At 39.5% G+C, this 15,400-nt stretch overlaps 1 protein-coding gene across 2 annotated transcripts in view; it reads right to left on the reverse strand.

The window, feature by feature from the left end:
• The window catches only part of tsnare1 (T-SNARE Domain Containing 1), a 263,550-nt gene that overhangs the window by 37,058 nt on the left and 211,092 nt on the right, over positions 1–15,400 (reverse strand). For both annotated transcript variants that reach the window (XR_007899452.1, XM_051720402.1), the window contains one exon: positions 6,130–6,239. Coding sequence is in view for 1 of the 2 variants with exons in the window: in XM_051720402.1 (XP_051576362.1) it covers positions 6,144–6,239 (96 nt within the window). In the remaining variant the exon portion in view is untranslated. The remainder of the gene's footprint in view (positions 1–6,129; positions 6,240–15,400) is intronic.

Consider the following 15,400-nt stretch of genomic DNA (forward strand, 5'->3'; position numbering starts at 1 on the left):
GTCTAACTGTGGACAGATGAATATCTAAGCTCTTCGAGACAACTTTGTAACCCTTTCCAGATTCATGCAAAGCAACAATTCTTGATCGTAGTTCTTTTGAGATCTCTTTTTTGCTAGGTATGTTCCACGTCAGCAGAGGCTTCTTGTAAGTAGCATAATCAAAACCAGATTTGTGAATACATAAATGCACATAATTTCAAAGGGTTCACATACTTTTTCTTGACACAGTATACAGTGAAGAGAATACTTGAGATGGAATGTGAGACAAGTGATGTTTGAATAAAACAAAGAAAATTAGAGGTAAATATCACTTATACATATTTTTTATTGAGTGGCATTTCCAAACAAGCCAAATTATTTTCTCAAATTATGCAAAAATTGTGAAAATATTAATTAATTCAGATACATTAAATATAACTATGAAATTGACTTTAGCAAGACAAGGAGTAGGGCATACTATATATTCCCAAAAATAAAAAATAAAACATTATTTACATAATTTTATTTCCAGAATTTCCACGGTGGCAATAACACTGGTAGGAATATACAGTATAAATGCCTTTCAGGAAAAAAAAAAAGAAAAAAAAGAAAATGACACAGTATGTGACATGTGAACACATATGTTGGCAATAAAAGTTGAACAGACTTTGGGAAATGAGTTGAACTTGGACTTAAGTTACCTGCATGAGCATCACAGCTCAATGTGTTGGAACACATGCGCTAATCAGTGTTGGGTAAACTACTCGAAAAATTTAGCTAGCTAAGCTACCATCTACTTAACAGAAATATAAGTTAAGCTAAGTTGAAAGCTACACTTCAGAGAAAGTAGCAAGTTACACAACAAGCAACACGCCAAAAGTAGCTGGCTACATTTTAGCTACTTCATTGTTTTTAACCAGATGCAAGGAGCATACAGTCAGACAAAGCTTCTAAAAATCATAGTCACACGATGTTCATCAAAGCCATGGTACAGCATTGTACAGTATAGTGCAATAGAGTATACAAGTATGCAGTATGATGCAATATACTGTAAAATGTATGTGCATGTCAAAAAACATGTAAATTCATATTTATACATGCTACCTATAAAAACCCATGTGTTAAATATGCAAAATCACTATTTTAAAATATTATTTTTCATATCTATACTACCACTTCTACAACCCTATACACATTTTAACATAATTTCCTTTGCACATTCCTGTATATAACAACTCTATGTACACTGGCGGCCAAAAGTTTGGAATAATGTACAGATTTTTCTGTTTCGGAAGGGAATTGGTACTTTAATTCACCAAAGTGGCATTCAGTGATCACAAAGTATAGTCAGGACATAACTGATGTAAAAAAAACAGCACCCTCACTATTTGAAAAAAGTAATTTTTCATCAAATCTAGACAGGCCCCATTTCCAGCAGCCATCACTCCAACACCTTATCCTTGAGTAATCATGCTAAATTGCTAATTTGGTACTAGAAAATCACTTGCCATTATATCAAACACAGCTGAAAGCTGTTTGGTTTGTTAAATGAAGCTTAACATTGTCTTTGTGTTTGTTTTTGAGTTGCCACAGTATGCAATAGACTGGCATGTCTTAAGGTCAATATTAGGTCAAAAATGGCAAAAAAAATAAACAGCTTTCTCATGATACTCAACAGTCAATCATTGTTTTCAGGAATGAAGGCTATACAATGCTTGAAATTGCCAAAAAAAAAAAAAAAACTGAAGATTTCATACAAAGGTGTACCTACAGTCTTCAAAGACAAAGGGCAACTGGCTCTAACAAGGACAGAAAGAGATGTGGAAGGCCAGATATACAACTAAACAAGAGGATAAGTACATCAGAGTCTCACAGCTTCATTGAATTTTACCCGCTCAACACCAGTTTCATGTACAACAGTAAAGAGTAGACTCAGGGTTGCAGGCCTTATGGGAAGAATTGCAAAGAAAAAGACACTTTTGAAACAAAAAAAGAAAAAGAAAAGGTTCGAGTCGGCAAAGAAACACAAACATTGGACAACAGATAATTGGAAAAGAGTGTTATGGATCTTAACCCCATTGAGCATTTGTTGGATCAGCTAGACTGTACGGTGTGTGAGAAGTGCCCGACAAGACAGCTACATCTATGGCAAGTGCTACAGGAAGCGTGGGGTGAAATGTCAACTGAGTATCTGGACAAACTGACAGCTAGAATGACAAGGATCTGCAAAGCTGTCATTACTGCACATGGATGATTTTTTGATGAGAACTCTTTTTTTTCAAATTGTAATATTAATTTTTCAAGTTATTAATGTCTTGACTATACATTTTGATCAGTTGAATGCCACTTTGGTGAATAAAAGTACCAATTTCTTTCCATAAGAGCAAAATCTGTACATTATTCCAAACTTTTGGCTACCAGTGTACATACACAATGTATTTTATCCTGTCATTCTGTGTCTATCTGTTGCATTTACTTATGTACTGGAAGCTTCTCTTCAGAGGCCAAATGCCTTGTGTGTGTGAGCATATCTGGGCAATAACACTCATTATCTGATGGTATCAGATGGTAATACCGTGGTACTTTGATATACCATATTCATGCACCATTCTGTATTTACATGGTGCTAGTATACCATATACCATTAAAGTATACCATGGTACTACCATGTTACTTTGATATACAGATATACAACTCTGTATCAGCCACAACATTAAAACCACCTGCCTAGTATTGTGCAGGTCCCCCTCGTGCCACCAAAACAGCACCAATCCACATCTCAGAATAGCTTTCTGAGAAGCTGTTCTTCTCACCACAATTGTACAGAGCAGTTATCTGAGTTACAGTAGACTTTGTCAGTTCGAACCAGTCTGACAATTCTCTGCTGACCTCGCTCATCAACAAGGCATTTCTGTCCACAGAACTGGATGTTTTTGTTTTTGGCACCATTCGGAATAAATTCTAGAGACTGTTGTGCGTAAAAATCCAGTCCAGGAGACCAGCAGATACAGAAATACTCAAATCAGCCCATCTGGCACCAACAATCAAGCCATAGTCCAAATCAACTGAGATCACATTTTTTCCCCATTCTGATGATTGATGTGAACATTAATTGAAGCTCCTGACCCGTATCTGAATGATTTTGTGCACTGCACTGCTGCCAAACTATTGGCTGATTAGTTAATCGCATTATTTCTCACACTATGACCCCTTTAAATTGTAAATTAGTAAAAGTATTCATAAGAAAAACACAACAAAAGCAATAGAATAATTAAATGTGTTATCAATCACATAAGAGTTCTCAATATCTAAACAAGGACTACGGCAGAGCGTGCTTAAGTTGAGTGATTTTTTAAGTGACAAAATCTCTCAACTGTTCCCTATTTGCTAAAGCGCTTGGTAAAAGATGAGATCTTAGCAGCAAAGTTCAAACAACTTATGCTCCCTGTTTCACTCTATTTCACAAATGTGAGTTAAGAGCTACTTAATTTAAGATGCTATCTGCCTTCAGTTTGACACACAGCTCTTAAAAAGAGTGTGTGCGTGTTGCGAAAGGAAAAGCGTGAGTGAAGGAAGAGTACAGATCGATACGAGAGGGAGTCCAGACTGTCACTCAGCACCATCTCCCCAAGGGAAGCCGCAAGAGATCGAACACATGGATAAACATCTTATGGAAATGGAGTCAATCCTCACTCAGTTTCCAACGCTCTTCCTCCCCACAGATGGATGAATGAGAAATCCCAATGAACTTATGAATGAGTCAATGAACGAATAAAAGTAGATTGTGAGGATAAATGAATAACAGAAGAGTGTAATTGTCAGTTGGCCTTTCAGAGATGAATGAGGAGGTAATCCATCTAACTGATAAAATCCCACTCCCCTCAGAGCGACTGCCCATGGGTGAAATATTAGTCTGAAGTGCTTTCAATGCATTGGCATTTGCAGTGAAAAATAGCATCCTGATACACTGGTGCAGGTAACGTAAATGTCAAGAAGCAATTAGGTAAGCAAGATCGTTTTTGACACCTTTTTTTAAAAAATAAATGATTGTTTCCAAAAGTTTTAAACAAGGTGTAGCTTTGTGTCCAAAACCTGAAAAATGCAATCTTCTCAGGTGGTATACAGAGGTAGGAAGGCATCAAGAAAAACATCAATATTTGCATAATATCCTGTCTACTATGCCTTATATGCATTCTGATGCCTTAATCTGGTCATTTTTTGAAGGCAGCAAAGGTTTGTCCTTTACTGCTTATGGCATCTCACATTTGTGTGTGGATGCAGTTCATCAGCTGGGTAAAATAATAATAATACCTATAATAAATATTTTATTTTTTAAACTTACGACCAATTTCTAGCAAGAAATACACATTGTAGTCATGACATATATGCTTGGCTATGTTTAAAACTCACTTGAGTTTGTTCTAGATCATTAGACATGACGATAGGCCCTGGAAGCCTGTCTAAAACCAGATTCCTTAAAAGGTAGTTCACGCAAAAAAGAATATTCTTTCATCATTTGCTCTCATCCTGTTGTTCCAAACCTTTTCTGTGGAACACAAAAGGAGGTGTTAAGCAAAATGACAGCCACAGTCACCATTCACTGTAATTGTATGGAAAAAAGATGAATGGTGACCGAGACTAACATACTGTCTAACATGTCCTTTTGTGTTCCACAGAAGAAATAAAGTCTTATGGGTTTGGAACTACATGATTGTGAATAATTAATGACATAATTTTTGGGTGAACTATCACTTAAAGGTGCAATATGTAACATTTTTCATGTAATATTCACCTTTTTTTTTTGCCAATGTGTGAACGGTTTGTAACGCAACTTAAAAAATGTGCCCTTCCCGGACTTCCTAGGTTGCCTATTAAAGCCTGTAGACTGATTTTCATGCGAAGGGAGCGGGTCGCTTTTGCCGGGAAAATCCAAAGGATGTGACGTTTATGCGTGCTCCCGAGAGCCTTGCCTCAGACAGTAGCTCTCTTCCCCCTGAATTGACATTCTTCTTATTGGACAGGTACGCTTACATAACTGCAAAGCATGTGAAATATAGTGCCACAAGGATTGATCTGTGTAATTTTAGCTAACTTGATCTTGCCTGCTAACACTGACGAATTGCAAGCTACCTTGCTTCGTAACTTTCAAATAATTTCAACAATCTTCTCTTTACACTAAATGTCAGGTTAATGTCAATGTTAATCTGTAATTACTCAGCAAGGTAAACTACAATAAAACATTAAATGAATGCTAGACAATGTTCAAGATAATGCAAAAAGCTCCATTCATTAGTGTAACGGAACTTGGTTATAGAGAAAATATATACATTCTATTATTATAAAACAATAGCGCATCGATATATCAAAATGACAGTTGTGATGGAATCACATCAATACTGAATTGTGTCAACATATTTATAATGTACAGTCTACTTTATAAACAGCTATTGTCATCATCCACCAAATTTACAGTTATTGATAAAGCTGGCTAGCTAGCTAACGCCAACATAGGCTATCGTATAAATGCAGTCAATGTATCATGCAAAGAAAAGTGATTACTTCAAACAATAGTCTCGCATAGTCAGACCTATATCCACACTTTGTTTTAGCCCTGTTCCAGCAGTGGAGAGTCAAATATAATATACAGTCTCAAAGTTTGTAATAAAACAATCGTAACAGTGTAATTTTAATTATGCCACCTCATCTGTCAGCATGATGTCGGTGAATCATATTCAGCCTCTTTGTACATTACGTCATTGTTTTGGTCGATGCTCGCTCGTGTCTCTATGGAGTGTGTGCGCGATCATGAGCAACAGGTAGCTGGCTGCAGTTCACTTAATGGCCACAGGTGTCATTAATAACAAGAGTTTCTGAATCTTACATACTGCACCTTTAAAGAAGGACCATTATGTAAAAAATCTGCCTGTGAAATAATTTACTGACTGGGCAGAGAGGCAGCAAATCAGCTTTCTTAAGTCGGTCACAGCGACCTGCTTTCTAAATGGTCCAAATGAATCGTTTAGAGAGTTCTGCAGTGTGTTTTGGCGATAAATGTATCAAGAATTGTTTCTTTGATTAATTGTGTTTTTAGTACTTTTCTCACCTTATTTTGAGAGTTGTTTATATTACAGACTGGGCACAATAGCTCACCTGTGTAGTTGCTCTTATTTTCTGGCTGAGACTGCAATAATGATGATAAGCAAAGTCAGAAGTAGCACTCCAGCAATAAGAAGATAACACTTCCTCTTCCTTAGCTGCCTCTGTAGAAAACAGAATAAAGAAAAAAAAAAAAAAAGTTTGAGATATCACTGTTTCACTGTGCTTAACTCACATGCAGCATTTTGGAGGCAACATTGAAACTTTAGCTAGCCAAACTACAACCAAGTTAAACTGAAATCACGCATTTACAAAGTAGTCAGCTACACAATACACGGTGTTGCATGTAAAATGGATTACATAATCAGATTACAAAAAACAAGCACTTATTATAAGATTACATTACATTTTTAAATGTGCTTAGTAAGACTGCAGTAACTTTTTATGGATTACATGATTACATATTGGTTACATTACCTGCATTAGTCTACACTTTCAAAGAATTGCCAAAGGGTGATGTTTAATGAAAGGAGTGTAAATTGGTACTTAATGCACCCAGATAAAGATTTATCCAAACATGCAATAAGTAATCAAAAAGTATTCAGATTATATTACATAAAGATTTTGGTTTTAATTACAATTTTATTTTTGTAATAAGTTCTAGATTACATTTTTAGAAGTAATCTACTCAACACTGACTACACATTACTAATAAAAGAAGCTGACTGCATTTAAGCCATATGGGGACACTATATCTTTTTTAATAATAAATAAAATAGATTAAATCATTTTATTATGAAATAAGAACACTATTTATCTGGCACAAAACAGTGGGGATATCAATTAGGGTGTCAGCATCAATTTAAGTTTTAAAATACCTTAATTATTATAATTGAAACAAACCCATTTTTAGTAAATATTTATTTTGTTCATATTTAGTTAATTGTATTTTAACTGTATATGTATTTATTTATTTTAAAAGATGATGCCCCACAGGAACTTCTGGGAATACTTTTGAGTGATAACTCAAATGAATCAATAACCGGTTTATTGAAATGAACCATTCAAAAAAACTGATTTGCAAAAATGAATCTGTCCAGTGCTGCTAAGATCATTGTAAGAAGGCATGTCGAATACTACAACAAACAACATGTTTACTTGTTACTGTTAAAGCTACAATATAAAGAAAACCGCTAATTACTGTCACACTACTGAAACATTTAGTTAATTGTGTCACTACTATTTTAGTACTTTTAGGCCACATCTACACTAATTTGTTTTCATTTAAAATCGCATCTTTTTCTCTACGTTCTGGCCTTCCATCCACACTGAGACAGTGTTTTTGACAGAGATCTGAAAGCAATGACAGATTTGTTGTCATGTGACACAGTCATGTGATCCATTCAACCCAAAACAATCAAGATGGCGGCCTATGATGAAGGGCCATTGTTGCGCCTTACTTTGATTGTGTTGTTCAAAGGTGATGGGAATTTTACTCGGAATTGCTGTCTGGCGACAGAACAGGAGGACAACTGCATTTCAGACCGTACATGAAATGCTGATTTTTTTTAATATTTAAAAAATAATAATTTTGCATGTGCAGTAAGGGGATTTAAGAGTTTTCATATGTTTCAGTGAGGAAGAGCAACTTTTGGGTAACGCTTGAAAAACGGCAGTGTGGATGGAGAGTGTTTTGAAAATGAAAAAGCCATTTTCAAATGTATCTGGATTAATGTGGATGTAGCCTTAGTTAGTTACTGCCCAACAATGCATGAGGATGGCCACAGGAACTGTAAAAATGTCCAGCAACATAGACTTAATAGATTAATAACAAAACCCAGAATTGTGGGTAATGTCAAACAGATTTGTGCAAAAAATCAATACATCAAAAGTCTTCTTGGACTGCCTGCACTGTTATAAATCAATAAATCATCAATTATTATCCAGTATGAACAGTCTTTTGGGCACAAAAGGAGCTTCATGGAATAAAAGAACAAGATTACACCATAATTTTCAAAAACAGATTCCTGCCACTGAAGCAATAGCACAATATGAAGGCGCTGCCATCAATTGACCTCTATAGGCGCTCTCCTCAATACAGAGACATGCTTTGAAAATGATTTCTCAAAGACAGAATTGAATTTTGGCCCAGAGTCAAGAGCTGTTGGACAAGCATGAGGGAGCTGCATTCTCTGCCGTGCTCGAGTATTGGTTGAATGGCGTTCGTAAAACTCATCTGGCTCCTCTTATGTTCTCTGACTCTGATAAGACTCTGTTGTGGGAGGGAGCACTGTTCTGTATTCAAAAGAATTTTGGAAAATTGCCGGAAGTGTCATTTGAATGTTCAAAGCCTAAGACAGCTTATTCCTGATGGTGCCACTGGTACCTTCTGCATATAATATATTGCTTTGTCATTTTGCTAAATTAAGATCCAATTCAGAACTAATTTAACAATTCAACCAACAAGTGAACGAGTAATAATAAAAAATAAAAAATAAAAAAAAACCACTGAAAAACAGTGAACAGAATTTGCTTGCTGAGTGCATTTCAAAATACAAATTTTCTGACTCTGCAGGCAGCTATTATGTTTTTAAATGGTCCCCCTCTCCAACTCCCCTTCGTTTTTTGACAAAGCCACAAAGAGCAGGAGTCCTAGGCCACAGCTAGGCTGGAGTCTTTAAAACCTGACGTGCTTCAAAGCATGAAGAGCAATTCATCTTCTTATCTGCGACTGGAAACAGGCTTTCTATATGAAGTGCGTGTGTGGGGGGGGTAAAACTGCTGTCGAGTAATTTTCCGTTTAAACGTTCCACTCCACAACAATTTGCATAAGCAGCCCTGCGTCTGTGATAAGAAGATTGGTAATTTTCAAAGACTCTGTAGGGATTGGGAATTAAAAGCCTCTCTCTGCTATCTCCTCTCTTGCAGCTGGTCACCACAGATTCCCTCGCTTCATTCTTACATTTCCTCCAAAACCGTGCCTTATAAACTTTCTCTCTCTCTTGTTCCCGCTCTCTCTCTTCACTCAGCATAGTCCCTCTGTGCTGATTCTCACTCTGTTATCCTGGCTTCCTCTGTCATTCAGAGAAAACAGGAAAATAAATCAGGTAAAAGGGAACAGAAAAGCTTTAGATGACAATACAACTGTTACTCCATTTCGGAGCTTGACTTTTTTTATGCTGTGGTGGGGAAGAGATATTTATATATAGAGAGAGAGTGCGAGAGAGAGAGAGAGAGAGAGAGAGAGAGAGAGAGAGAGAGAGAGAGAGAGAGAGAGAGCAGAGACATTCACAAGAGTAAGGGAATTTTGACTTTAGGATAAAAGGAAAGCTGATGGTTGGGGTAAAGTGTTGCGAAAGGTAAGAAAAGGTAAAGAAAATGAAAATAATTTCCTTGCTGTCCATGTTATCAATTCTGTGAAGCTGCTGTAGAAGGGTAGTTGACGCATAACAGTCCATGGACTATTTTTCATCAACATCAAGATTTTAGGTTAAAATGTATTTGAATGTAAAGAAAAGTAGACTGTTTTTTAGGTGCTGTCACCATTTATTTTACGTTTTTTCTCCGTTTTTAATGAAAGTTATATGAGTTTGGAACATTACGAGGGTGGCTAAAAATGGCAGAATCTTCATTTTGGGTGAAATGTTTTTAATTGCAACTACGGTATTTACAGTAAAACCATAACCACATAATTTACCATTGTTTTACTACAGTAACCATGGTTTTACTATAGTAAAACTGCAGTAACCATGACTGCTATAACCATTTTTAAACTCAGTTTTCATTTACATTTACCAAAATTTAACCATAGTGATAATCCATGGTAAATTTAGTGGTTATGGTTTTACTACCAATACCAGTTAAACTATAGTTCCGGTAGTAAAACCATTGTACATTTTGTGGTTACTGTGGTTTTACTATAAATACCATAGTTCAACTTTGGTTACTAGTAAATCCATGGTTAATTTTCATAAGGGATGGTAAAGCCATTGCAATGGAATGGAAAAAAAAAAATGGCAAAGGAATGCAAAACTGCTAAAAATAGTTTTTTTTTTGTTTTGTTTTTTGAGAATGCAAAAAATATTGTGATGGAATGCAAAACTATTTCAGGAAATAAATGATCTCCCTGTCCTCTAAGGGACTCCATACTAAAGGGCCGTTCAGACCGAACGTGTTCATGCGTTAAAAAAATCTAGACACAGCACAACAAATGAAACAGTATGCAGGTGTCTTGAGATGTTTTTAAAAAGTTGAAGTTCTTTTAAATTGAAACGCCTTCTTAAATATGTGCCACACCCATGTGAGATGCTGAAAAACAGTAAGACGTGGATCAAAGGTCAAAGACATCAGTGAATGTTTACATAGAAAAACAATTAAAAACAGCACAGACCAATGCAAAAACTTGTTTGAAGTGAATAGCCTCTAAAGGTTTCAAAGATTTCAAGATTCCAATCAAAAACTTCAGAATTATGAGAATTACAGAGCACTTTAAGTTGTTACGGTCCTGTCTCTTTGTCAGTCTGGGTTTTGGTCTGACAGGACCGTGGCATTATCCGCCCATGTCTGTCTTTGTGTGAGGGCGCGGTCTCTGTTTTATTCCATGCTGTGCACTCTTCTGTCTGTTGTGTTTCATGTCTGGAGTATAGTGTCTGGGAACCGGACATTCATGCTCCATTTTTGTCTGTTATTGACGTGGGTGCATCGTGCTTTTGTCATCTTGGCTGCATGCACTCGCGTCAATAATTTATAATAATACTTTTTTTCTGTCTCTCGCGTCTGCTGCCTCATGTTACGCTCGCTTTGCGCCCCGGGTCGCGAGCTGTTCTTCATGTTTGTGCTGAGGTTCGGTCACTTCGGTAAGGTGTGTGTAGCCATACTCTCACATAAGTGTCTTCTCTCATCTTGTTGCCTCATTGTTTTGGTGATGTGCGCTCATGCCAATCGGATGTTTTCTTCTTGTGAGAACACGCGGCTTTGTTATTGTTTCTGTATCGCCGCGTGCTTGTCTGGCTTACGTCACACCCTGCCTCGTTTGCTCATTATTGTTTCATTAGTAACACACCTGCCCTTTATTAACCCGCTTGATTTCTCTCCCTATTTTAGTCTCCTCGTATGTGCTGTCCAGTGCCAGTTCGTCTTTTTCTCCTGTTAGTCCTGTATATTTTTCCTAGTGCTCCTGTTGTTCCTGATCCCTGTTCCAGGTCTCGGTCCAGTCGGTCCTGATTCCTTGTTCCCTTCTGCCCCAGCCTGAATTATCCTTTTGTCCCCTTCGGGGTAGTTTATGTTTTCCCCCTCGTGGGAGTTTGTTTGGGTAATAAAGTATTATTATTTATTTTTTTATCTCTGCGTTTGTGTCTTCATCTCTGCAAAATACATGACATTACAAACTGGCCATATTGGACCCAGCTGAGAATTTCTTTTTCCCTTCAACTGGTCGCGCAGTGCACTGCGCTATTAAGCAGCTTTACAGGCTACGGCATGAGTGCACCCCTCTCACAGAGATGGAATCACGCCACTCCTCAACCTCCATTTTAACTGTTTGTGCAGACTGGGCACAGGGTCCAACAGCCCCAGAATTTTTTGATGGGGATCCAGACACCTGCAAAGTCTTTTTGGCCTGGTTTGACCTGCTTTTTAAGGAGCCATCTTTTCTGGTCATGGCCGAACATCAAAGGGTCACTTACATCTCCCTTTTTCTGACCAGGCGTGCAAGATGTTGGGTCAAATCACTGCAGTACCTTGACTCTTTGCCTCAGGAGTGTGGCGCTGTTTATGTAAGGCATCAGGGCTGTCTTCGGTCATCCTTTTGTAGGCATAATGGTCTCAGGGGGTCCCATTCTGTATGCTCCTGCTCCCTTGGAGGCATCCGCCTCACCTGTGCCCACTGCTACAGACCGCCAGGAGGTGGAGGCTGTGTCAGCAGCAGTGCCGCTCACTGCCCGGAAGAGGAGGAGGAAGAGAAGAGCACCTGCCCCTCAAGCGCTCATGCCTGCCATGGCCAACGAGCCAGCACCCACACCTGCCACGGTCAACGAGCCTGTTCCTGAAGCCTCGTCCGTCCCAGAGCCAGTGTCTGAAGCCTCATCCATACCAGAGCCAGCATCTGAAGCCTCGTCCATCCCAGGTCGTTCCCCCATCACTGCCTGTACTTTCAGCCACGAAGGTTGGTCCCGTCACTGCCAGTGCCCATGACCACGGAGGTTGTTCCCCCATCACTGTCTGAGCTTACAGCCTCTGAGACTGTTCCCCCGTCATTGCCAGTGCCCTCGACCGTGAAGGTCATTCCCCCATCACAGTCTGAGCTCACAGCCACTGAGACTGCTCCCCCGCCACTGCCAGTGCTCACGACCAAGGAGACTGTTACCTTGTCACTGCCGGTGCTCACAGCCATGGAGGCTGCCCCCTGCCTCTGCCAGTGTCTGAGCCTTCCACAGCTTCGCTCCTGAGCCTTCCACGGCTTTGCCCCCTGAGCCTTCTGTGGCCTTGCCCCCTGAGCCTTCCACAGCTTCAACCCTTGCGCCTTCTGCGGCTTCGCCCCCTGAGCCTTCTGCAGCTTCACCCCCTGAGCCTTCCATGCCTCCACCCCCTAAGACTTCCACGGTTCCAGCCCCTGAGCTGCTCCCTCTTTAACCCTGTCCTGCGGCCACCGTCCTGTTCCCTCCTGACCCCGTCCAGTGGCTGCCGCCCTGAACTCTGACACCTGTCCAGCAGCTGTTGCCCAGGACTCTGTCCCTTCTGCCCTGAGGCCACCGCCCAGGCCTCCTGAACCACCCTCTGCCCTGAGGCCACCCCTCGGGCCTCCAGACCCTGCCTCCGCCCTTAGGCATCCCCCCAGGCCACTGGACCACACCCCTTTCCTTAAGTTCCCTCCCTGGTTTCCCTCCCTTGCCTCCCTTTCTGTTGTATCTTCTGTTCTATGTTAGCACTCGTTTAACCCTGGGGGGGGGGGGGGGGGGTTGACTGTCACTTTACCCACCCATGTCTGTCTTTGTGTGACAGGGAATAAAACAGAGACTGCACACTCTTCTATCTGTTGTGTTTCATGTCTGGAGTATGGTGTCTGGGTCCTGACTTCCGGTCTAGTTCAGTTCTGGTCTGTGTTGGGACCCAGACATTCATGCTCCTTGTCTGTCTGTTATTGACGTGGATGCATCACGCTTGTCTCACGCGTCTGCGGATGCATGCTGTGCTTGCTTTGCGCCACGCGCCCAGGTCACAAGCTGTTTTCATGGTTGTGCTAAGGATCGGTAACTTTAGCAAGGTGTCAGGTGTGTGTGTAGCCAAAATCTCACACAACTGTCTTCTCTTGTCTTGTTTGTCGATTGGCATGAGTGTATATTGCTTCATTGTCTTGGCGATGTGCGCTCATGCCAATATGATGTTTTGCCTTCTTGTGAGAACACATGGCTTTGTTATTGTTTCTGTATCACCGCGTGCTTCTCTGTCTTATGTCACACCCCGCCTCCTTGTTTGCTCATTATTGTTTCATTAGTAACACCTGCCCTTTATTAACTCGCTTGATTTCTCTCCCTATTTTAGTCTCATCGTGTGTGCTGTCCAGTGCCAGTACATCTTGTTCTCCAGTCAGTCCAGTATGTTTTTCCTAGTGCTCCTGTCATTCCTGATCCCTGTTCCTGGTCTCGGTCAGTCCTGATTCCTTGTTCCCTTCTACCCCAGCCTGAATTACCCTTTTGTCCCCTTCAGGGTTGTTTGTTTGGGTAATAAAGTATTTTGTTTTTTTATCTCTGCATTCTGGTCCTCATCTTTGGAACACACAACAACAGTAGAGGTTGGAGGGGAGAATAGCTGTCCGCCTGAGGCTAAGGTAGGAGGATTATTTAATTTTTGGTCATTTTATTCCATTCCCTAAATTAGCAAGGTTCTATTTTAGATTTAATTGTGGAAACCACCAATTTCCAACTTAAAATTGAGCATTATATGAGGCGAGAGTGGCAACACACTTTTCTGTTCAACATAACTGATCATCTGACCCAGGGGTTAGCTCTAGTCAAAGATGGGCAACCGCCTAGGGCTCCTAAAAGCTGAGGGCCCTCTAAAAATACAAATTATATTTTTATTATTATTAATGCAAAATAACATATGCTGAAACTTAAACTATCGCTGTTATAACACTGATATGATTAATACTGCTGTTATTTTTAGCACCATCAATGCAAGCAACCCCCTCAGATCAGGCCTTAATGGAATATTCCAAGGTATTACACAACTACGCAAGTTCATGGAGGTAACAGGCAGGGAAATCTCGAGTACCCAAACTTTAGTGCATGGCAATGGAAGTGTTTTCAGGGCTGAGGTAATGTTACCTCTGTGCTGTGCACTGGTCACACAGCTGCGCTCTAGATCCGCAAACCACAATTTTAGGTACTGCATTTAAAAAAGAGTGGCAGAAACTGAGAGGTCGTCACTTAAAACGTGAGATATTATTCTTTTAGCCCTGGAAGTCTGTGAATGTCTAGATGCTTTACTTCTAGAGGATGACTTTAGTAGTGGTAAGCTTGTGACTGGGAAACACTAGATTCAGCATGTTTCTGAGATTAAGAGAAACACCACCGTATGAGTTCCTCTAATAGCCTATTCAGATTAGTGGTCTATTTATAAAGCACCACAATGAATATATTAATACAAACATTTATGTAAAATCAAAGTGTTTGTGTATTTTTAATTACAAACCAGGGAATAAGGAACCAATAAGAAATATATAGAATTAGAAATGTGATTTACTATTTATTATGCTCTCGCATAAAAGTTGGCAGAAAATCCATTCTGATTGGCTGGATGCTATAGGCAACTTTTGTGAGACAGAGACAGACTCATCTGGTAGTTCGGTTCATCTGGTAACAGATAACAAAGTTTTGTTTAAAATTTGAGCACCTCTGAGAAAGAACTAGTCTAAAAAATGTTATTAGATTTGCCAAAGCTTGCAAAGTTTATGGTATTAAAATAAATTAAAGATTGTCGTTGAAGCAAATTGTGTGATTAAGTGATTATTTGAATGGGCTACCACTTTTTTCATGGCATACCACAGTAAATAATAAAATAATAATAATCATAAAAATAATAACAATGAAGAGGGCCCATTCCTGTACTTTGCCTAGGGCCCCTGATCTGACCACAAATTAGGGTTGCTCTGATACCAAAATTTTGGCTTCAGTACAATACCAGGCCTGGTACCTCTGTATCAATACTAAATCAATACTTCGGCAACAAAACATAAGCCCCATTCACACCGTCAGTAACATTGCGCTAGACAGCGACATTGCACGAGACAGCGACACCATCCCATTAATTTTCAATGAAAGCACAA

The sequence above is a fragment of the Myxocyprinus asiaticus genome, chromosome 16 (assembly GCF_019703515.2).
Source record: "Myxocyprinus asiaticus isolate MX2 ecotype Aquarium Trade chromosome 16, UBuf_Myxa_2, whole genome shotgun sequence".
Lineage (NCBI taxonomy): Eukaryota > Metazoa > Chordata > Actinopteri > Cypriniformes > Catostomidae > Myxocyprinus > Myxocyprinus asiaticus.